Source organism: Helianthus annuus, chromosome 17, assembly GCF_002127325.2.
Source record: "Helianthus annuus cultivar XRQ/B chromosome 17, HanXRQr2.0-SUNRISE, whole genome shotgun sequence".
NCBI lineage: Eukaryota > Viridiplantae > Streptophyta > Magnoliopsida > Asterales > Asteraceae > Helianthus > Helianthus annuus.
Genome location: NC_035449.2, coordinates 59,925,132 through 59,950,513, shown reverse-complemented (window position 1 = coordinate 59,950,513; position 25,382 = coordinate 59,925,132). Strand labels below are relative to the sequence as shown.

General features: G+C 38.0%; 1 protein-coding gene across 1 annotated transcript; it reads right to left on the bottom strand.

Annotated features, from left to right (window-relative positions):
- Positions 1 to 10,928: 10,928 nt before the first annotated feature.
- Positions 10,929 to 12,002, bottom strand: LOC110923574 (protein MIZU-KUSSEI 1). The gene has a single exon (XM_022167649.2). The coding sequence runs from the start codon at positions 11,904 to 11,906 to the stop codon at positions 11,115 to 11,117; it is 792 nt and encodes a 263-aa protein (XP_022023341.1). The 5' UTR covers positions 11,907 to 12,002; the 3' UTR covers positions 10,929 to 11,114.
- Positions 12,003 to 25,382: the final 13,380 nt, after the last annotated feature.

Genomic DNA, 25,382 nt, shown 5'->3' with positions numbered 1-25,382 from the left:
ACATATTAATATTTAATAATGAGTGTCCGATTTGACTTTAGAAAGAATGGCCTCATAATTGTGAACCCAATAAACGTTGTATTGATTTTTCTACCTGAAAACCATTATAAGTTTGTTCTTGAAAATCAAGACAAGGAAACGAAGTTGGCCCATACGTTGTCCAACCGATTAATCAATAATGCGTTGGTGGTCTTCACTGTTTTCTTGTACCATTATATCATATGAGTTAATTCTAAGAAAAAGATTCTTAATCCCAGAGTAACTAACACCTTTTGTTATTTTGATTTAATTTAGCATATTAAATTCATGAAATAATGTAAAACTTTGTATAGTTAGAAAATTGAAATAGCGGTAAATGCCAATTATATATACGGGTTTGTGTAGACATGATATGAAATAATCTAAGACTTTGTATAGTTAGAAAAACTGGAATAACGGTAAACGCCAATTATACATACGGGTTTGTGTCATGGAAAACAAAATAGGTATTAACTTCGCAACTTATTAGAATAGGTAATCCAAGACAATCAATTAGAGGAGGACAAATAAGCACAGAAGATTCTTGCACAGGACCACTACCCACACTCCGACAATCTGGCTTCTTCACAACCCACATTTTGGTAGTTAGTCTCCTCCATAGCCCAAAATCAGATAATCTGGCTCCAATGCTCCATCATAGCCAACTTGACATTAATGTAAAAGTCAATGCCAATCCGGCTCCTCCATAGCCCACACTCTGATAATCTAGCTCCTCCATAGCCTACACTTCGATAACACTGTTCCATCATGACACATGTAAAAGTGAATGCTTATTTGAACAAAAGTAAAAGTCAATACCCATTTTGTCAATTTTCGGAGTCCGCTGTCCTATTTTTATGTGTTTTTTTCTTCTTTTGATATGATAGTTGTAAAAAAGTTCAACTTGTTGGACCATATGTTATGGAGAGACTCTTTGAGGCTTTATTGGGAAAAAAATGTTGCAACATGGTGTCACGTAGGCACATTTTTTTCACCTTTCACACCATCAAAGGATGTTGCGGGGCTTTATATGAAACGTGGTATTAGGTTGAGGTGACGTCGACAAAAAATAACATGTACACTAAGGTGGTGTTTGTTTTTTGGCCAGAAGTGCTTCTAGCCACTTATGTCTGCGCCGCGCAGACGCACGCAGACGTTTGATGTCTGCAGCTTGTTTGTTTTCTGGAAGCACTTCTCACCAAAGAGGTCTTCCCCACGTCTTCCCCATGCAGACCTGTCCATATGTCTGCAAACCTCTTCTCACCTTCAAAACACAGACACCCTCTACAGACCTCTTCTCTCTTCTCACCTCTGCATCCCCGCCACCACCTCCACCACCACATCTCCGCCACCACCTCCACCCCCACATCTCTGCCACCATCTCCACCTCCGACACCACCACCACATCTCCGCCACCATCATCTTCATCTTCATCTGCAAACAAAACCCCCAAACATCTCCGCCACCATTTTCATCTTCATCTGCAAACAAAACCCCCAAACATCTCCGCCACCATCATCTTCATCCGCCACCAGCATATTCATCTTCATCTGTATCTTCATCTACATCTGCATCCATCTCTGCCACCATAGAAGCAAAACCCCCAAATCGGTGGTGGTTGTTGGTTGTGGTTAACGGATAGGGTTTGCGGTGGTGGTTAACGGCTAGGGTTTGCGGTGGAGGAGGTGATGGTGGTGGCTGTGGTGTAGTGGTGACGGTGGTGGCGGTGGTGTAGTGGTGACGGTGGTGGTGGTAGATGAAGGCAGAGGGAGGAGAGAGAGAGATCGAGGGAGGAGAGAGAGAGATCTGTGGTGTTGTGTTGAAGTGTGTGTGAAATCTTTTTGTATAAAAAAACAAACCCTCTTCTCCTTGCAGACTGCAGACGTTTGGTCCACCTCTTCTCCTGCAGATGCCTGCAGGTGTGGTCCGCAGACTGCAGACCTTTTCCCGCAGAAAAAACAAACAACACCTAACATTGCATGTTTACCATTAATTTTACTTATTTACTTTTAACGGCAAATACTTTATTATTAATAACATTGGCAAGGAGCTATATAAAACATATACAATAACCGGAAATTAAAGGAACATCAAACATGTCATTCTATAAATTATGCATTTGTGCTCTATGTTTGAGCCATAGAAACGAGTTTGACATGTTCTATTCCATCACTTCTTCACAAGGTTTAACTTTCTGTTAAAAAGTTTATTGTTTCTAGCTTTTCAAATGAATAAAAAAGTGGCCATATATATCGTACGAATCACCTTCTTTAGAGTCACCTTCTAAACCGTGTTATCCGGAACCAAGAACATCTCTTGAATGGAATCCACATGACCTACATCAATCTTGCACCAAAGGTTTATCTTTGCCCATACATATCTTGCCAACCTGAAGATGGTCTGAAGTTTACCATTAATTTTATAGGTTTGGACATATCTTTATGAAATAAATAGAACAATTTAAGCCAAACGAGTGTTGGAAAACGAAATTCATAATAAAATCTCACAAAATCTCCAAATTTTATTAATGGAAATATATCAATCTCATAATATTAGTCTCACTAATGACTAACAAATATAAAGCATAACGCAAATCTTGTTTGAAAGGTCCCTCTTTCTGAGATACTAGGTCTTTATACTCAGTGATATCTGGGGTATTATCCCGGGACTTCTGATATTGCGGAAGCAATGGCCTAGTCCCCGGAGAATACTTTACGCTTGCTTGAAATATAGCCTACCCTCAGCAAAAATGATGAAACAATAAAATTGATAATCATTGCTGTTGAAGAAAAGATCCTCTAAAGGGGACACACCAAAAGTCGAACCGTCATCTCTCTGCTGAACGGAAGTTCTGACCTGAGCTCTCACGGTCTCGCATTTAACCCCTTTACAGATATCATCTGTGGTATACTCACCTGTAAGATTGAATATTGGGATCTGGATACGGGAGTATATTCAAGAGGTGGGACACGCGGATAAGTTTAAGTGCTTAAGACATTAATATCGTATCTCGAAACAATTGAACTTTGTGTGAAAATTTAAAGTGGACCAGTATACTGACAATCTAGGTGAATTGTTTAGAACTTAAAATGAAATCAAGCTTAACGGTGTTGGTGATTTGTATCATAAACTGATATGATCCTCTTACACAAACTCACAAAAATATTGTCTGTAAATACTTCTTTACTGCATTTCATATTATTCAAAAATCCAAAAAGATTTTATATGTGTTTTAGCAAAAATTTTGAAAAATTCAAAAAGATTTTCGACAACTGGTGTTGAAGAGCTGATGTTCAAAATCCCAAGTGCTAAACATGATGAACAAATGGTTTGGGTGAAATGATTTTAGATGTTTTGAAATGAAATGAGAAAAGTTTTTTGAATTAAAATTGTATTCCCGCAAGTGATTTATCAGAATGTGAAGTTGTTTTTACAAGTGATCATCAGAAAATTTATTTTCGGGTAGAGATTTGTGCAGGATAAGAGTTAGGTGATCTTGGGATAAAAGATTGAAAGCTAGGTTTCAATCCAGAGAAGGATGTGAGCCAGGCGACGATCTTGAACCTGTGAAAGCCAGACTGCGATCCCAACTTACTGAGAGGGGGAGTCTGAATTTCAAAGAGTCACGCTCTGATTCTGAGTTTGCTGATGCTGATGAACTTAAGGAATCAAGAGATCTGATCAAGTGTAGCAAAAGCCAAGTTCATATCCTGATAAAGGTGTTCGAAGGGAGTTTGATGGTGATGATAGAGAAGAGAAGATTTGAGAATACTTACAGCGTCAGATACTTTGAAAAGAAGCCCGAAGACTGATAAAGACTGAAGATGCGAAGACTCGACACTGAAGACTCATCGACATTCGAGGGGGATTTTGTTGGTGCATGCGTCTGTCGACTTCGTCTTGTATCGAGTCTTGTATAGAACTAGTTAGACCAGGGCACGAAAATCAAGAAAGTGAGAATTAGTGGTGATTCCGCTTGAAATGACATTAGGTCATGTTCAAGCGAAATCAAATAGATTCTAATTCCGCTTGAGATTATCTAGGTAATTTCGCTTGAAGCTAACATGTTGATTCCGCTTGAGACGTGTTCAAGCGGAATCTGATGCCTATATATAGTGCATTCCAAGCGAAATCACATAGAAGTTTTCCGGTTTTGCAACGAAGTGCTGCCGAAGTGTCGTCACGCTGTAAAACGTCATTATATCAATCAAATCGACAGTTTAAAGTGATTTGTGTGATGAATTGACCTCAGTTTGTCTGTTTCCGCCGTTCAAACTGAGTAAAACTCTTCTGGTCGACTCGTTCGGGTCCGAATACGATCCTACAGTTTGGAAAGAGAGAAAGGCTATGACTGTTACGGTTGAAAGATGGCATAAAAGGTTGGGACATACATCTCAAGAGAAACTTGCTAAGGTTGATTTTCTCAAAGGTGTTTCTTTTAATCTTAGAAATAATGTGTGTGATTCTTGTTCTAAGGCTAAACATACGAGATCGCCTTTTCCATTAAGTAAAATTAAAACCAAAGGATGTTTTGAGTTATTGCATTGCGATGTATGGGGCAAATATCGCATTCCTTCACTTTCTAGGGAAAATTATTTTTTGACCATTGTTGATGATTTTAGTAGAAGTGTTTGGGTTTTTCTTATTAAATAGAAAAGTGATGATAGTACTTGTTTGGTCAATTTTTGCAAGATGATTGAAACCCAATTTCACAAAAACGTCAAGAGAATAAGGTGTGATAATGGCGGGGAGTTCACATCAAACCTTGTGTTGAATTTTTACTCTTAACAAGGAATTTTGTTAGAAACCACGTGTCCACATACGCCTCAACAAAATTGAAGGAGAAGATTTCCATGACACGTTCGCTCCGGTAGCAAAGTTGGTGACTGTTCGAACATTACTATCCGTGGCCACTAAAAACAATTGGCTCATTCACCAGCTTGACGTCAACAATGCATTTCTGCATGGCGATCTAGAAGAAGAGGTGTACATGAAAATACCGCAAGGTTTTTCTAAAGAGAATGAGGATCGGGTATGTCGTTTACGAAAATCTCTTTATGGTCTCAAACAAGCGTCAAGAAATTGGTATCAAAAATTTACCACGGTTCTTCTCGACCTCGGGTTTTGTTCATCCAAATCGGATCATTCTCTCTTCCTCTACAAAGACACTAAAACATTCATTGCTATACTCATCTACGTTGATGACATTATCATGGTTGGTAATAATTCCAAGAAGATACAAGAAATCAAGCAATGTTTGCATGAAAAGTTTAGCATCAAAGACCTAGGTGAACTGAAGTATTTCCTTGGCATCGAAGTGGCAAAAACCTCTCGTGGTCTTGTTTTGAGCCAACGAAAGTATACTCTTGACATCTTGGAAGATAGTGGTATGGGAGGATGTCGGCCGTCTTTCTTTCCAATTGAACAAAATCTAAAGCTTACTATGGACGACAAAGAATCTAAGGTTGATGCTAGTAACTATCGGCGGCTCATTGGCCGATTATTATACCTTCAGGCCACTCGTCCACATATAGCCTACTCGGTTAACACCCTTAGCCAGTTTGTATCGGACCCTCGTCAGAACCACCTGGATGCTGTGTTTAGGATCCTTCGATATCTCAAAGCGACCCCAGGCCAAGGCATACTCCTACCAAAAGAAGGTGGCACTAATCTGGTTGCATACTCTAATTCGGATTGGCTCGGTTGTCCTCTCACTAGACGCTCTCGAACTGAATATATGCTACTGCTCGGAGGTGCTCCAGTTTCGTGGAAAACCAAGAAGCAGTCGGTTCGTCTCACGCTCTTCGGCTGAAGCTGAATATCGCGCCATGACTACCACTGTTAGCGAGATCATTTGGCTACGATGGCTTTTGAAGGAACTGGGTCTTCCTCAACTTGGGCCTACTACCCTTTTCTGCGACATCCAAGCTGCTCGCCACATTGCCAACAACCCGGTCTTTCATGAACGCACTAAACATGTTGAGATGGACTGCTATTTTGTTCGAGAACGTGTAGAATCCAAAGAAATTTCTCCTATGCCCATCGACTCGAAACTTCAACTTGCTGACCTTCTTACGAAGGGACTTGGAGCTTCACAACTTCGCTTTCTACTCGACAAGTTGGGCGTTGTCAACCTTCACGCTCCAGCTTGAGGGGGAGTATTGGCTTTTGAAATTATATGGAGACATTCTCTCCATAATCTTCTCCCCAATTTTAGTCCATGTTTCCTCTCCCTAATTTTAGCCATAATAGTTGATTGCTTTTTTTTTCTTTTGTCCGTTGTATTCTATATAAACAGAGTCATACTCTCTGTTCTTGTATTCAGAAAAAAAAAAAAAAAAAAAACTCAATAAAAAGAGATACCTTTGAAATAAAAAAAAATTCAATAAAAAGGGATACCTTTGAATTTGTTAATGATCTTTATATTAAAAATTTTTAAAACGGACATTAGAAGGTATAAATTAAACTAATATAACTATTTATAGATAGGATTAAAATACCTAATCTTGATTATATGCCCACAAACACCGGATTTTGAGGCAAGCGTGCGTTGCCACACTCACTTCCAAATGAATGCAAGGAAACATGTGAATATATGATGATGATTAAATTTAAAGTAGTCAATGATCGCCCAATTTTACATCACACAAACACCCATTATTTAGACCTTCTAATTCACGGGGTAAAATATAAAAATGATTAGAATCGGTGAAAACAAATTAAGTATTTTCATCATAAACTTTAAAACATCTTATTTTGTAATCTTACCAGACTTTTGATTAGTGGATTTTGGAATTTTGCGATTTGCTATCTTAAAGTGACAAACGGGACCATAAGTTATTTGATTTTTTTGTTCGATTTTAGTCTACACATAATAAAAATATAATATTAAATTAAATTCAACGTAAAATACATAATAAAAATATGTCTACATAAAACAAACGATCACAAGCAACACTTTTTCAATGTCACAAATATAACCATGGTTCAAATATTCATCACCAATTTAATTAGGCAAATTAGAGTTAATGTACATCACTACAGAAAAACTTGCGATTGGGAAACTGATAATAACTACAATAAACGATACATCAACGTAAATGAAAGGTGTTTTTTTATTTCCACCATCAATTTACAAGAATAGATAAATCATTCAACTTAGCAAATCTTTAATGTAGTTTGGGAGTTCAAACTTAATTATTCTTTTATCATCATCAAAATAATCATATGAATAGATCTCAGCTAAACATTTGTTGTGGAGAATCACAGATCTTAATCAAATTTGCTCCACTGAATTCATCTCTTTTACTAGGGTGATAACTGATAAGAAAATTGGTATTCGTTCGCAGTGATATGATGGAATGGAAGATCACCAAAATCAATTTTTCCTAGAGTATTATTTGTATCTTTAGATCCAAGGTTTGATTATTCCCTTTTGTAATATCTTTTAAGGGGAATTGGCCTGTAATAATCCTACCTAGACCTTATTGGCCATTAATAATCCCACCTCAGAATATTCCCTCCACCAGTCTCACCTTTCACCTATTTTTCCTACAATGGTCCCCCGTTAAAAAAACTTAACGGAGTTAAGCTTTTTTCCAAATTACAAACAGATTTTTTAGGGCTTTTGATCAGAACAATGATACGAGTCCATTGATGTAAAACTTACTTCGAAATGGTGCTTCAAGTGACTTGATTTTGGTTAATTGGAAATTTAAACACCCGAATTGAAGCGTCGTTTTCATCGTTTGGATCACCGCTTCGAGGCAAGTTTTACGTCAATGGACTCGTATTGTCGTTCTAATCAAAAGCCCTAAAAATCTGTTTATAATTTGGAAAAAAGCTTAACCCCGTTAAGTTTTTTTAACGGAGGACCATTGTAGGAAAAATAGGTGAAAGGTGGGACTAGTGGGGGTAATATTCTGAGGTGGGATTATTAATGGCCAATAAGGTCTAGGTGGGATTATTACAGGCCAATTCTCCTATCTTTTAATATAACTTAAAATTGCAAAATCAAATAAGATTCTTACTTTCTAACAAATGACCAAATTTAGGTCAAAAATTTTAGATATGGACATTTCTAGGACATGATAATATTTATGACTTTAGGGTGGAGGGTATGGAATGGGCATAGTTACGTCAAGGCTTAGGTGGAAACTGATGTGTCGCCTCTAGTACCAGAGAGAACATCTCCCAATTCGGTCTGGTAACAATGAAAGAAAACAACGTAATGTCTCTCCCAAATTATAGTGGACACATAGAAGGAGCGGGATGGATAAGGATCAAGGATGCATAAGGCGAGACGAGAAACGAGAAACAGTACTGTCAAGGATGCCCGACACCCACACTCTCCCCACTGTTGGATAATCTTGACAGTCCGGTTCGGGTCAGCAGAAAAGGTGCGGATCTAGTTAAAACGGGTTGCAGACTTTTATTTATTTAGTCACATGTTTGTTTGTGTTTTAGTGGGTCAAAGTCATGGGTTTGTTTCCTGGCTTCTAGGGATATTATTTTGTTCACGTTGTAGTAGGTTACTCCTTTTCTTTAGGATCACGTTAGTTTAGTTCTCTATTTAATGTATATTTGATCAATGAATGAACTGGTGAGAGTTCCATAAAATAATCTTCCTATTAGATTGTGAGTTTGTTATTTGTTATTTGGAGTTCCACCCAACACCCACATACATTATTAGCTGTTTAATAATCCCATGTACTGTACATGTAGTAGTTTTTTTTTGAAACGTAAACTTCATTCACAAAAAGCCAACCCAAATCGGGCCGACCACAAGAACACTACAAACAGATTACATATTTACAAATGAGACCCAATCTTCCCAACTAACCCCTTTGTGCTTAGATCTATTACAAAACCAAAGAAAGCTAATGGCTTTGACTTCGCTCAAAATCCTATCAATCCTAACCGGGCAATTAGAAAAGACCAACTTGTTTCTAGCTCGCCAAAGGCTCCAGCGCACAATGATCACTATGCCGTATATCGCCTCTTTCTTCTTTGCCGAGACGGGGAGAGCAGAATGGATTCCGAGCAAGTCCTTGATCGAGAAAGCGTAAATAAATGGAATCTTGCACCAAAGGCTGATTCCGTTCCAGACTTCCGAAGACACCGAACAGGCAGTGAAGATATGCTCTGCAGACTCATCAACAAAACAGCAAAAGGGCAGCTCGGATCTTCGATATGCACGTTCCTTCTCCTCAGCGCAGCCTTAGTGGGAATTTTTTCCATTTCCGCTCTCCAAATATGAATATTACACTTGTCTGGAATCCAACCACACCAGTCCAGCACAAAATTAAATCCCAGGTCCCTGTCCGAACTAAGCAAAAGCTTAACAGCTTTAACAGAGAACAAACCGTCTTTTTGGGGAGACCAAATCCATTTGTCACTTCTATCAGAAAGCTGAACCGAGGCCAGAATGTCACGAAGCTGCGAAAATAACCATACGAATCCCGAATCTGCCAAGTCTTCTTTCCAATTCCACACGAATTCAACCCCCGAACTGGAACAAGTCACCCGGATCTGCAACTGAACATTTTTTTCAGCCTCAATACGAAACAGCTCTGGAAATTTATTCTTGAGAGGTACATCAGAGATCCAAGTGTCCAACCAATTCGATATGTTGTTACCGTTTCCGATGACCCCTTTAATGAAATTCTTGATATGTAATCCCCCCACTTTAACGTTAATGAGGATCTTGACAATATTATTCCACACTCCGAACAGAGATTTTTTTAACGGATATTCTTCCCATCCAACCCGGCTAGAATGGAGCGCAACAATGACTTTGTGCCAAAGACAATTGTTCTCCGTTTTAAAACGCCAACCCCATTTGATGAGCAGAGAATTATTAACATCAGTAAGTTTAATAAGACCCAACCCTCCCTCTTTTTTAGGACACGAGACACGATCCCAATTAACCCAATGCATCTTTTTATCTTCTATGGAACCTCTCCATAGAAATTTCTTAATCATAGCTTCAAGGTCCGAAATTACCTTCTTAGGAGCTTTGTATAGCGAAAAATAATAACATGGAAGGCTTTCCAACACAGACTTTATAATAATGACCTTTCCGCCAATCGAAAGTAATTGGGATTTCCACCTAGCCAACCGGGAGCGAAATATGTCATAAACGGGCTGCCAATTGATAATCCTGTTCATATTCGTCCCGACCGAGAGACCAAGATATTTAAAAGGAAAATAATCCAGTCTACACCCCACTACACTTGCCATACCAATGATATCATCCGAACCCACACCAATACCAAACAAGTTCGATTTTTCAATATTAATTTTAAGGCCAGAACATAAATAAAAAACCCGAAGCACTCTCACGATATTCACCACGTTCTTCTTATCCCACCCCCCCATAACAATAGAATCATCCGCGTAGAGGAGATGAGAGATGTTTGGTCCTTCGTTGGGAGTATCAATACCTTGTAGTAGTTGAGCAAGAAAACTAAAAAGTAGATGGAGACATATTCACATTCACCCGTTAGCCATTTACTTATTTTACATTATTATTCGTTAACAATAAAATATAACACAAGTTAACTATCTATGTCTAAATAAGTGAAATCTCATTTTAATGCTATAGATTTCCTTTTTACCAAGGATATTATTAAAGATTAAAAGTCAGTGAGTCAAACACAGACAGTAAGAAAAATGAACCTTGATGTTGTAAACTTAAATAGTTAAATGACTTCAACTTAAACTGTTAAAACACTTGAATATGAACACTCACCATGCACTGCAGTCAGCTGAACATAATATATCAATATTCTCACTTTAAAATTGGATCTTGATTAATGACTCACTTTGGACTTCTTCGTTTGTAGTTGAAAATATTCCAACTTTCATATTATGGCAAAATTGAATATTACAACAGAAACCACTACATAAACATCCAAAATAAATCTTTTTTTTCAAATATGAGGTGTATATATTTAACTTCTAGAATCTAGATACATATATTAGCCCAAAAAAAAAAAAACCTACATGAAGTACCAAATCTTGATAATATATGATATATCTGAAAGCCCAAGACTTACAATCTTACATAAACCTGAGTTTTGAATATCCAAATCTCAAACTCTAATAAGATAAATACTTAGTTCTGGTCCTCCATTGCTATCAGGATTCATCATGTAAAATGCTTCAGAATCTTTTGACCCCACAATCCTCTCAAACCTTGCTCTCATATACATCAACTCACCTTCACCACCACCGCCGCCTCCGCCGCTGTCTGGTAACACTCCGGCGCCCATGGTAATCGGCCCAACAGAATTGAACACTTTCCATTCATCCGGCCCACAATCACGCCTCATTGCATAACCACATTTCTTGCCATTACAATATGTCCTCCAAAGTGGCTCATCTAACAGCTTAAAACCCTTCTTCTCAGTCATTTTATCGCATTCCAACGCGATCCGAACCTGGCCCGACGCCATTTCCCGGACCAGGAAGCTGGTCGAGGTGGCTAGCTCGACCAGAAAGGCCGGGCCGAGCTTCGGGTCCTCTTGGAACGCGACGTGGACGTGTCCACGTCTATACCCAAAAAGTGTGCCCATCATGGTTCTGGTCTTTCCCAGACCAGGACCTGTTCGGCTCTTACGGAAAGTAAGAGCTGAACGAAGTTTAGAAACCGATACAAAAATCGGTTTCTTTCTCCTGGGTGCCTTCTGAGGCACCCGGGGGTTAAGATGGTCGTCAAGATTGACGTCCTCCTCGGTGACAACACATGCAAGTGATGATGAATGGAAATTGAGGGTTTCTTCTTCATCATCTTCATCTTCAACCTTCTTTTTCCAATGGAAGTATCTTCTTGAGAATGAAAAGGAAGAATCTTGAGGGGTTTTGGCAGCCATGATTGACCTCATCTTGAGAAATAAAAGGTGAACAACAAATGGGTGTGAAAGAAAATGATAAAGGTTGTGAAAAGATTGTGGTTTTTTTCTCCTTCTTTAAGGGGTTTGGTTTGTGACACTCAAAGAAGAAAGTACTGACAAAAGATGGTGAGCAGTCCCCACCAAACTATTCAAACACACTGATTTTACTATTAGGGCTGTTTGATGTTGTACTTTTTTATTTTAAATAAATAAATAAATAAAACTCAGCCGTTCGAAATATAATAGATATAAAATGTAGTGTTTAATATTTATACATCTTGAAATAAATTTTTTTTTCAAAATATAAATAATTCAAATTTGTTTTTGTTACATATAATTACAAAATAAATAAATAATCAGAACCAGTCCATTGTATTTTAGCAAGTACGTAGTAACTTTATAGAATGAGTAAATTGCCATTTTAGTTCCAGAGTTTTGTCCAAATTTGCCATTTTAGTCCAAATAGTTTTTTTTTTTTTTGCCTCTGAGTCCCTGACTTTTCCCTTTTATTGCTATTTTGATCACATACACTAACTCCATCCAAAAACTCCATCTTTAACCAGGGGTATTTTGAGGATTTTCATTTTAAATGTTTTCAATTGCCATTTTGATCCAATTCCAAAAAATCAAAAAAATTCCAAAAAATCAAAAAAATTCCAAAAAATTCTAAAAAATCATAAAAATTCTAAAAAAAATACAAAAAATCCGTTTCGGCGCGAACCGTTTCGAACCCGAACCGTTTCGAGCTGAACCGTTTCGACGCGAACCGTTACGACCCGTACCGTTTCGACCCGAACCGTTTCGAGTTGAGCCGTTTCGACGCGAACCGTTTCGACCCGTTTCGACCCGTACCGTTTCGAGCTGAACCGTTTCGACGCGAACCGTTTCGACCCGTACCGTTTCGAGCTGAACCGTCTCGACGCGAACCGTTTCGAGCTGAACCGTTTCGAGCCGAACCGTTTCGAGCCGGACCGTTTCGAGCCGGACCGTTTCGAGCCGGACCGTTTCGAACCGGACCGTTTCGAGCTGAACCGTTTCGAGCTGAACCGTTTCTAACCGAACCGTTTCGAGCCGAACCGTTTCGACCCGTACCGTTTCGACCCGAACCGTTTCGAGCTGAGCCGTTTCGACGCGAACTGTTTCGACCCGTACCGTTTCGACCCGAACCGTTTCGAGCTGAACCGTTTCGACGCGAACCGTTTCGACTCGTACCGTTTCGAGCTGAACCGTTTCGAGCCGAACCGTTTCGAGCCGAACCGTTTCGAGCCGAACCGTTTCGACCCGAACCGTTTTGAGCTGAACCATTTCGACGCGAACCGTTTCGACCCGTACCGTTTCGAATCGAACCGTTTCGAGCTGAACCGTTTCGACCCGTACCGTTTCGAGCTGAACCGTTTCGACCCGTTCCGTTTCGAGGCACGGTTCGCGTCGAAACGATTCAGCTCGAAACGGTTCGGGTCGAAACGGTACGAGTCGAAACGGTTCGCGTCGAAACGGTTCAGCTCGAAACGGTACGGGTCGAAACAGTTCAGCTCGAAACGGTACGGGTCAAAACGGTTCAGCTCGAAACGGTTCGCGTCGAAACGGTTCAGCTCGAAACGGTTCGGTTCGAAACGGTACGGGTCGAAACGGTTCGCGTCTAAACGGCTCAGCTCAAAACGGTTCGGGTCGAAACGGTACGGGTCGAAACAGTTCGCGTCGAAACGGTTCGCGTCGAAACGGTTCACGCCGAAACGGAATTTTTGTATTTTTTATGAATTTTTTGCATTTTTTTGATTTTTTGGAATTTTTTTGATTTTTTGGAATTGGATCAAAATGGCAATTGAAAACATTTAAAATGAAAATCCCCAAAATACCCCTGGTTAAAGATGGAGTTTTTGGATGGAGTTAGTGTATGTGATCAAAATGGCAACAAAAGGGAAAAGTCAGGGACCCAGAGGCAAAAAAAAAAACTATTTGGACTAAAATGGCAAATTTGGACAAAACTCAGGGACTAAAATGGCAATTTACTCTTATAGAATAGTAATTAAGTTTCCTTAACTTCTTGACCTCCTAAACTCATTCGGCCCACTAGAGTCCCAAGCCCAAGTATCCCTTTTATTAACCAATCTCTGATCCGCAAGCAGCCGATGACATTCAGCCAATTCACTAACTTCTTGACCAGTACTCGGATAAGACCTCCACTTCCACATCATCGCCCCAGCCATGTTATTATCACCAATCCTATCCGCTACCGCACACCATTTAGTATTATAATAGGGGTAGAAATAGTGTTGTGGATTGGAAGGGTTGAAAGTCTTTTTATTTTGATTGATGTAATTGTTTTGTTTGTGGGGGTCTCCGTTTTAGAGATGCCCTATTCTTTTGGTGTTTAATGAAGTTTGCTTTTCAAAAAAAAAAAAAAAAAAAAAAGAAGTTTTCTAAATGTCTAAACTAAAGCTACTCAAAGATCTGTTGTTTTGAAGTCATTCAATTTTTATTAAAGATTTCAATCATAAGTAAATTTTTGTAAACATTTAAATTTTAGTGAGGCAATCCCTATTTTAACAAGAGCAAGGATAAATATGAGAAGTAAATTTCTCATTCTATATAATTCATTTATTTAAATATTAAACGCATGATTTATATATTTGTGTCTCTTTTCATCCTTTCCTTTTGATTCATTATATATTGGTTTTTTTATATATTTTTATTATTATTATTATTATTATTATTATTATTATTATTATTATTATTATTTTTGAACGAAAAAATTTAGATCACTGATCACGGACCACTGGAGCATCATTGTGTTACCCACGGAACCACCTGATTATATCCATCTCTATTAGGATACACCAATTCTGGAGGAAACCAATAAATCTAGGAAAAACTCCCTTATGGAAATCGAACCAAGTACCTAATGGTCTCTAAACTTTATTCCACCCTCAAGATGTCACTAAGGGTGTTCGGTGTGGCTTTGGCAAACCCACTTTACCGAAGTGGTAAAGTGTGGCAAACCAATGCCAACACCTTTGCCGATAAGAGTGTTTGACGAAATGGACAAGATTCGGTGATGCATTACCGACGCGGGGAAGGAGGAAGGAGAGAGAGAGGGGGGTGTGGGGTGGGGTCCATTTCAATCTCAACCAATCACATTTTTTTTCTTTTTTTTTATTTAAAAAGTTTACCACTTCACCAAATGTCTAAACCATTGCCAACACTTTTCACGAAAGTTTAAACATTTTTCACTGATTGACGTGACACACTCTCATTGGTTGATTTTTTAGTTTGCCACTCTCAAGTGTTTAACCACTCCTTACACCCTAAGCTATCAAAGGGCTTTTAGAGTAGTAGTTGTATTAAGTGGATCAGATGAGTAAAATAACATGTCTCCCCAATAGATCAAGTATTTGAATCCTACGGTGGACAATTAATAGAACTGATAGTAGATTAGGTTGTTAGAAAAATCTAATCCTTTTATGGTAAATAAAAATAAGAAATACGTATATTTTGTAAAGATAGAGAGAATCTATGGAGACAAAGTTTTGGTATACATGACATCTTTTATGTTTGATGGTGAGAGATGAAAGAAGTAGTTGGTGACTTGCGTTGGAAAAAGAATTAGGAAAGAAAGCAAAAGCCAACACCAAACAATGCCTACCGACCGAGACCATTTCCCACTTCTGTTTTGTTTTTCTGATTTCATGCTAACAGCCAGAGTATGTTACTCCATTTGTGGCGAAGTTTCTTCTTTTACAACATAATGTTTTGTACAACAATTTATCTTGAATGCGTATGTGAAGGCACAATATGAATTTCATGTATACACAATATTTGTACCTTTAGGATATTCAATCGTGTGAAAATTAAAAAAACATGGTCGACTTGGGCCTGTAAATGAACCAAACGTTCATTAACTGTTTGGTGTGAAGTTTGCTTGTTTATGTTTATTTATTTAGTAAGCGTACGAACATAAACACCTGTTCTACTCATTTATTTATGTTCGTTTATGTTACATTAATTAAATTTTAATAAATATATAAGTAGTTATATTTAAAGCATCCACATTGCTCCTACCAGTGGAGGGGGTTGGGAATCCAGACGAGGGAGCAAGCAGTTAGCCACAATGGAGGTGGTCATGAGGTGGCCGGTCCGGAATCAGGGTGGTCCGGTGCAGTGAAATCGGGATGATGTTGGACCCATTTATTGATTTTTAAATAAATTAAAAAAAATGTTCTTTTTTTTGTTAAAAAGGAAACTATTTGTTTTTTAATTAAAAAAAATCAACCTAATAAAATTATACATAAACCTAATTAAACTATTATACAAACCTAATTAAAAATATTATACAAACCCAAAACTAAAAATTACTTAAACATAAAATATTAAGTCTACTTAAACACATAAACCCCCTAATACATCCTATCTCAATCAAATAGGTTTGACACTGGAGATGACACGCTACAATCACTATCACGACTATCTGACCTTGTGTCTTGATTACCGCGTCCAAAGTAAGGAGATGGAGGGTACGGTTCATCGTCCAACCTAGATATGTATTCCTCACCTGGGCCGGTCTCGTACCCTTCAGGCCAGCTAGGTACCACTTGTGTTGAAAGGAGGTTTGTGAGAGGAGGGCTTCTATTGAAGTTTGTTTGACCCTTCCCAAGTCGTAGACGATCAAATTGCAGTTAAGCCATGTTGTAGTCATACACCAAATTCAGTTACTCATCTGTAAGAGGATTTAGATCATTATCTTTCGGAGGTGAAGGGTTTGGAGGTCGAGGAGGGTAGACTATTGTAGGTGATAGGTTTTCAAGATGAGGGTTTAGACTATTGTCGAGGAGGGTAGACTATTGTAAGTGACTGTTTAGGCCTTACCACCGGTGGAGGGTAGACTACTGCCAGTGGGGAGTAGACTACTACAGGTGGATGATAGACTGCTACGGTGAAGGGTATTCTACTGCAAGTAGAGGGTAGATTACTGCGTGTGGAAGGTTTGATGGAGCAGGGTTAGAACATCGATGAGAAGATCTCCTGAGGTTCGATGGTCCAACTTGACTACTTAGATTATAACCAACACCAATATCTTCCATTTAGTTTGGTTTTCGGAGTGAATAAATATGGTATGATGTTGAGTTTTAACATTTGCAGACCGGTGGCTGTGGGTTGCATTGGTGGATTGATCCTCGAATTTCATGTCCCAGATGTGAGATGCTTCTACCATCCATGCTGAGCACAAATAGGGAGAATGCAAAATTAAAGCTGTTGAAGGCAAAGAAAGTTGCTGAGAAGGGGGTTGAAGTTCAAAGACTTAAGTTTCTATTATGTTTTTCATGGTTGTTCTTTGTGTTGTATGTATTGATTTGGTGATGTAGTTGCTTTTTACTTTTATTCTGACTTGCACTTTAACTCTCTCTGTTTCCCAACGACTAGTAATTCTTATGAAACAATAACTTTTTGAATCCGGTTCTATAAATACAATTCTTTATCTTGTGTTGTGATTCCAACAGCTAGCATTAGTGACAATGGAAAGAGAGGTAAGAAACATTTACTTCCTTTTTCCTATCACCAAAACAGGGTAACTGATGAGAAAGATCAGTTAGCTTGTGTTGAAACAGAGTTTGAATCAGACTTAGTGGATGTTGGTGAAGGCAATTCTGTTGACCGGTCAAACAGAGGTGGTGTTGAAACAGAGCGTCAATCTTTTCAATGCATGAGGTTCATCTTCCGGTGTTCAAGCTGTTGAAGCCAGTCATGATGTAGAAACAAAGGTGGTATGGAAACGGAGCGACAAAGAAAGTGAAGCAAATCCACTTAAAAAGGCGATGATGATGTGGAAGAACTTGGTTTTAACCCCAACCCAGAGGAGGATTATGACTCGGATGTTTTAAAGGATGCATGGAACTATGAATCAGAAAAAAGATGATTGGTCACGTGTTTGGCACAACCCATATCCTGAAGAGAATGATTCAGACCTATCGTCCAGAGGAGACTGCCATTGGAAATAGGCTCGTTCACTTTGTCGAAATTTATTTATGATGTGGTAGGATCTGTGTGTTTTGTTGTGATGTGGTAGGATCAGTCTATTATGTTGTAGTTGAACCTGTGTTATGTTTAGTAACAAATGAAAGTTATTGTTAAAGCACTTGTCTATTTTCAACAATTTAAACAAACCAAACTGGTTATATAGATGGTATATAACCTTCCATACAATAGCAGATGTCACAAAATTAGGCTACATAACCGTCATAGTAATTGTCCGATAAAAACCATCCTAATTGTTCAAACACGATGACCATAAAGTAACAAACAAAACATCATAATTGTTCAAACACAAAGCAACAATAAAACAGTTGATATCTAAGTAGCATCTGCTCCACCTTGACCTTTGCAGCTGCGACTGCATTTTGTGGTGTACAAACCAACCTCCCTTGTCTACATACATTGATATGCATGTTTCAATGTTTTAACACACCAGTAATCTTCAGTTGAGGACCTGCTTACTTGCATCGCCCATGGACATGTTGGTTTAGATAGTTTCTTTCTTATTTTCTTTTTTTTTTTGGCCTACCTACAACACAAGTTTTAGGTTGACTGTTTTGGTCCTCACAGTTTTGAGGAGTTGTCAAACTAGGATTTTTCCCCATGTACACCTCCCTAACCCTCAGGCTGTCGTTTTTTGCTAATGTGAAGTTGTCTTCTGGATTGTACAACATATTTTCTGGCCATGTTACTAAGCTTTGCCTTATCAGGAATCAATTGCCCAATGAAAAAAGGATTACATGAAGCGTCAGGACCTATTGACTTCAATGTAGATCTCCTAGTCTTCCACAGCCTCTTCATTGCCTTATCTAATACTGTTTGATCATCATTTTCAGATGTAGTTTCAAAGTCATCCAGATCGACGTTGAGGTCATCCTCAAACGCTTCTTCCTCACTTCCATTCTCCTCTACATCAGAGTCAACATTCTTTCTGAATTTTTGCATGTCAACTTCTACATCATACAAGGGATTATCCTCTTCTACCCAATAATCAGGATCATCTTGAACATCTTCAACATTTACTTCAACATTATCATTAAAATCATTACCATCTACTTGCTCTTTTTCTTGTAAAATAGGTTCCTCCTCATCCTGTTCAACAAATTCCTGATCATCACTTCCCTCATCATCATTTTCCTCATTTTCCTCACCTGCTTGATCACTCTCTTGCTGATCATATTCATATGCATTTCGGTATCATGGTAATGACATTCAAACAGATCAACAAAGGGAACATCATGAACTTCTCTATCTTGGCTTTCAGGAGGAAGAGGACAGTGGGAAGTCTGTGTCAAGATTTCTTGATCACAAGATGTCATCAACAAACGAGACATCCAGTGTTCAACATAAATTTCAATCAGTTTTACCCCACCACGGACATGCTCAAACAAGCTTATAAAATCACTGTCGCTAGCCAAACACTTCAAACCCAAATCCAAACAAACATGCGGAATTTTAAAATGCAAGTAAAACACCATGTCAACAGAATAACCAATCTGCTTAACCATTTCCTCTAGTACGTCCATACCAAAATCATCAATATCAGCACAATCGATGAAATTATACTTACCACCCATGTATGATCGATAAGGGCTGTCACTGAACTCACCACCGTGGGACACCTTAATACTGAACTTTGTAGGTTCATCATCATCTGTGAAACCTAAAAATAAACAAAATTTTTTAAAAACTCAAAGACACTTTGTTCAGAGTATACAGTTTAAACCATCAGTTTGATGCTCAATTCAACATGAAACCTTAAAAACAGACACAAAATAACTTACCATAATAATCTTTAGGTTCAATGTAGATGTCATCGAGTCTAACCCTCTAAAACCCCCCAGCCATTTTTGTCTTGAAGCTTCAATCGCACCTGTAATTAACTTGGCTTACTAGAGAAGAAGGAAGGGCATAATTGTGGAAATGAGGGTTTGATAAGGGATGGTATGTGTTATAAGGAATTGTAAATTGCAAAATTACCAAATTGCCCTCCATTTGGGAAGTAAAAAGACTGTAATGCCCAAGTCAACTATCGTTTGACTAACGACAGTTTGGCCCAGGCCCTTAATTGTGCGCAACTGAATACGTCAGGAGTGTTGATTTTTTCAAAATATGGACTGAACCTGCGAACGGGTGTTAACTTCAGGGACTGAAACTGTACTTTACTCAAAATTATAACTAAAAATTAGTTTTTGTGTTAGAGCATACAAAAGATTAATTTTTTATATCCATCTAATCATTTCAGGTCAATTTTCAAAATTGCACCAGTTCCCCTCCCTGACATTCTTGAAACGTGCCATTTCAGTCCAAAAAACTAACCCCAGTTAAAAATCCCAGTTAGCTCAACGATAAAATTGTCATTTTACGTATATTTTCATTTTTCATTTTCTAATGACTTACTACTACGACTACTACCACTACTAATAATAATAAAAATAATAATAATAATGGGAACGATGATGAATATGCAGGTAGTGCCTGTGGTGATATGATAGTGTCGAAGGTGAGTATAAAGGGAACGATGGTGACGGTCGTGGTTACAGGAGGCAAGGGTTGTGGTTGTGCTGGATGGAGATGACGAAGCTGGTTGTTGTTTCCAGTAATACAGGGAAAACACATAGGTGATGACGATGACGGAACAGTCGAACACCGGTCGCCTGAGATTCTTGGATTCGTGTTGCGGTGGCAAGCGGATTGGAGAAAAATGGCTAGAGCTAGATCAGAGGTGCAACAGTGACCGGAAAAGATATCCGGAAACTCGTCAGAGCAGCAGAGGTGGCCGGAGTAGGTGTTACTTTTCTGTGTTTAAAGGGGATACAAATGTGACGTTGACAGTCATCTTCTACAAGCTGATGGAGATACAAACTTGGTAGGTACAAATGGTGACCGACTTATCGCAATTAATGTTTGCAAGTTTGTTTAGCTTCACCGTCAAGCTCATCACCATTAAAAACATATCTATTGATTCTGCTTGTACTACAAGCGAAATGCAGTTCAGGTGAGTAACCCTGTCAAGTCTCCGTCAACATCTCCTGTCAACCTCCTACTCCTGTCAACCATCTCCGGTCATCGGAGTTTACAACAGTCCCGTTCCCTTTATTATTATATTTAATAATAATAATAATAACAACAATATAGAAGTTTAAAAAAATGAAAAACAAAAGTATACATAAAATGACAATTTTACCCCTGAGCAAACTGTGTTTTTTAACTGTGGTTAGTTTTTTGGACTGAAATGGCACGTTTCGAGAATGTCAGAGAGGAAACTGATGCAATTTTGAAAATTGGCCTAGGTGATGTGATGGAGGAATTAATTCTAGTTAGATATAAGTTTAAATAAAAGGAAAACTAGGTGATGTGATGGAGGTTTGGAATGGTTTAGTGTTGGAGGAAAAAGTAGGGTTTGAAATGGTTGTGATTTAGAATGGTGTGACATGCAGATGTGTCAAATCTGGATTTTTGGACTAATCCAACGTTATGGATGCTTTTATATAAAGGCGAATTGAATTTTAGTAACATCACACTTTACCAATTGGCCAATAATAATCCTTAATAAGAATATTCTTACCACCCGTCTCTACTTTCAAGAGCGATTTTTTTACAATGGACCGGTGGAAAAAAAAACAGGGCATTTTCATAGCCAGTTTAAATACTTAATGCATTTGGACCATTAACAGCATATTCAGCAGCTGCTATGAAGATAATTTGCATAGGCAGTTCAATTTTAAACAAAAGACACACCAATAGATCATGTGGAGCTTTATAACGGGTCCGTTGTAATAAGTGACATGTATGTATGTATTTATAATGTATGTATGAGTTACAACAGCTCATCTTAGTGTGATGATTGGAATGTATAATTAAACATACAAGAACCCAACCGAGAAGAAGAAGAATGTGAAAGTGGAGAAACTAGAATGTCAAAAAGTTAGTGTTTAATCATGACTAGTATCATCGAGCCAACAAAGTGTTGAATTTTACAAACCAAAAGCTGAGCGCCACATGCTACAACTTGTTATAGCCTTTTTATCTTATATAATAGGTACACATGATAAGATATTCTTGATTATGTGGCTTAAAATAGTTTATAATTTCTAATTTTGTTTGTGGTTAATTATTCTTTTCAAAGTAAGTAGACTGTGACACATGTTACAAAAAAAATTGATGAAGAGATAGAAAACTAATGAAAATAAATCTTATCATTTTCTTATTAAAAGAGAATTTGACAAAAAAAAAAGGAATGAAATTAATCATAAGTTTCAATAATAACAAAAGAAATAAGCAATACATCTAATTTATGCGGTAATGTTATTCGAATAATACTCGCTGAATTACTTGTTAGTGTTGGACAATGGACAATATTTTTCGAGACTACAAAAAAAAAAAGGTAACTTACACTTAAAATTGTAATCAAATTGGTTGAATTAAAATGTAAATAACTTGTATGCACATTCTTGTATATTTATAGGAAAAAAAAAAACGATTTACTAAAGTTTTTAACCTTAGCGATTTTGTTATTTTTTCATGATATCCCTAGATTATTTTACATGTTTACAACTAAAAAGCTTTTATTTAATATATTTACAGGAGCATCTTAATGGTTTCATGATGTTCGTAGCTGACTTGACAACCGACGTGAAGGCGAGAAGGAGATGGAAATCCATGGGATGAACGCCCACTGGTGAAGACGGTGAGAAGGGGAGGTGAGAGGGGGCGTGCACCTGATAATGGGTGTGTTTGTACGGTCCGTCTAGATGACCCTAACGTGACTTGATTCGCAAAGCATATCATTGGAGATGCTGAAAACATAAAAGTTTCAAAGACTTAAAGAGATATACATATGGAGATGTTTAAGCAATGGGCTCATTTTCTCCATTCACCCTTTGAAAAAATCTCTTTTCTTAAAAGAAAATTATTACTGCATTAAAAGCTTATCGTTTCTTAAACCACATTGTGTGGTATACCGTCTGTTGCCACCTCACCCTCTTTGGCGCTCTATAGCGCCCCTCCCTCATTCTCCAACTAAGTGGTTGTGGGTTCAAATCCTGCAAGAGGTAGGTTTGATGTGATTTTAGCCGTTCAAAAAAAAAAAAAAACCTTGTTCTTCGTAGTTCGTAGACCCTCTTATAGTTTGATACCTCTCACTTGTTTCATATTAGCAAAATGAAGAGTTTCAAGTTTTAACTCGGTTATTAGAGTGTAATAGTTTGATACCTCTCACTTGTTTCATATTAGCAATATAAGAGTTTCAAATTTTAACTCGGTTAGAAAGAAACACAATGAGGTGGGGAACAAGATCCTTTATTATTAGAGTGTACGTTGTGAGGTGGTGATCAACGCCCTCATCTTAATTAGACGCGAAACACCAAAACGGGATCTTGAAAGTTTGGGCGCCAAAATGCGTCTTGCCAACCATTAATGGGCATGGGAGGGTAAGAAGTAGAGGTGGACAAAAAAACTGGTTAGTTAATTGGAGCCGATTATTAACCGGTTAGTGGTTAATTTTAACCGCCGATTAGTAACTAGCTACAGATATTTAGTATAGGAACCGGTTTTTTAACCGGTAGACCGGTTAACCGAAAAATTCAAAAAAAGGCAACAACCGGTTAATTAACCGAAAATAACCAATTAATAACTTAACCAGTTAAAGTGATTAATCGGAACAGTTAAAGCAATAACCGGTTAAAGCAAAAAAGTAGAAATTAACCGCCATAACCGGTTAACCGAACCAGTTATAGAAATTAACCGGTTTGTGCACCTCTAGTAAGGAGATGGGTATACCTCCAATCAATCAATCACACATTTTTTTTTGTTTATTTTTTAGTCAAACCACAACGCCCTTGTTAAGGATGGTTTTGTTGAAGGCTCATTGCCTAGTGCCTACGTGATAGTGTGTTATGTACTTTTTACTCAACCTACAACGCATAGCCTTAGCTATTACAAATTTGGTACGCGGATCTCAAGTGTTCAATCATTAGCTATGTTGAAATATATAAACTAATTATAACAGTTTGGGTTAGTTTGTAAATATTAGAAAGTCTAGGGGTATGTATGTAATTATGTAAAAAGTTTAAAGTTGTGTCGTTTTACAAACTACACGCCGATTGTAATTAGGGTTATATCAACCCATTGTCATATGTATGCGTAAATCGAACAAAATTCACAAATCAAGCAAGTTTTATTCAAACTCATTGTATTGTTCTTTCAATTTTGTGTTTAATTATCTCTTTGAGAGCAAACGTTAATCGATCCAAGGGAACATGTGTTATAATCGATCAAGGGAATAACGCAAGGGATGGAATTTTGAAGGCAGCGACGCTTGGTTCGGTGCAATTGAACACACAGAAAGATAACTGACTGAGACTAGTTTTTAAAACCAGGGAACCAAGCAGGTTGAACGTTTTTTCTTCATAGAATCATCAGGAAACTTGTGATTAAGGCCATACGCCTGCGATCACAGACAGCGTTGAGTAGCCCACGCCCAACATCTCTAGTTCCGGGGAAAACCAGCAATCCGAAGGTCCACTTTAGTAAAACCCGGTTGGGACCGGCTTTGAACTTGAGACATGTGGCATTCGGTTCAAATCTTCACTCTCTCCTATTCTCTCATATAGGGTTGTAAACGAACCGAGCTCGACCCAGATCGAGCTCGGCTCGAACTCAATTCGAGCGGGCTCGAGCTTGAAGTTCAAATCGAGCTGAGATTTGAGGGTTGAGCTCGAATTGATTAAAATTCGAGCTAGGTCGGCTCGGCTCAATCTAGCTCGATCTAATAACAAAGAATCACAAAATTTACTATTTAAAAAGCCTTAAAAAATGAATCTCTTCATAGATTAAGGGTCATAATTGCAATTTAATTTAACCCAATGGTTAAATATGCAAGTATAAAAAGTTAACGCACTTTGTACATTGTCTTTACCTTTTTTTTTTATAGAGAAGATACTCCCTTAGTTTTTCTCTTCTACGCGATGTGGGACAAAAAAAATAAGGATGTAAATCTTATCGAGCCGGCTCACGAGCCGAGCCTGGCCAAGCTCGAGCTCAGCTCGTTTACAAACCGAGCCGAGCTGGCTCGTTTACAGCCGAGCTAATTTCGAGCCGAACTTTTTTCGAACGAGTTTCGAGCAAGCTGCGGGCCGCGAGTTTTTTGAACACCTCTACTCTCATATGCCAGTAGAGCTAATAGTTATTGCGATATAATATTTCGTTCTAAAAACCATTTATATTACGCCTCTATTTTTTTTTCTTCTTTTCCCCTTTTAAAGTTTTTTGTATTTTACTTTTTAACCCTTAACTTTCCTAATATACATGTTTAGTCCTTCTACTTTAACTTTCCTAATATGCATGTTTAGTCCCTTTACTTTAATAAAATTTTCTTCTTATTAGTTAACGTTGGTCATATACATGTTTAGTCCCGTTACTTTAACTTTTGTAATATAC

Bases quoted from the DNA above. Each gene is read 5' to 3' on its own strand.
- LOC110923574 (XM_022167649.2), bottom strand. From the start codon at position 11,906: ATGAGGTCAATCATGGCTGCCAAAACCCCTCAAGATTCTTCCTTTTCA.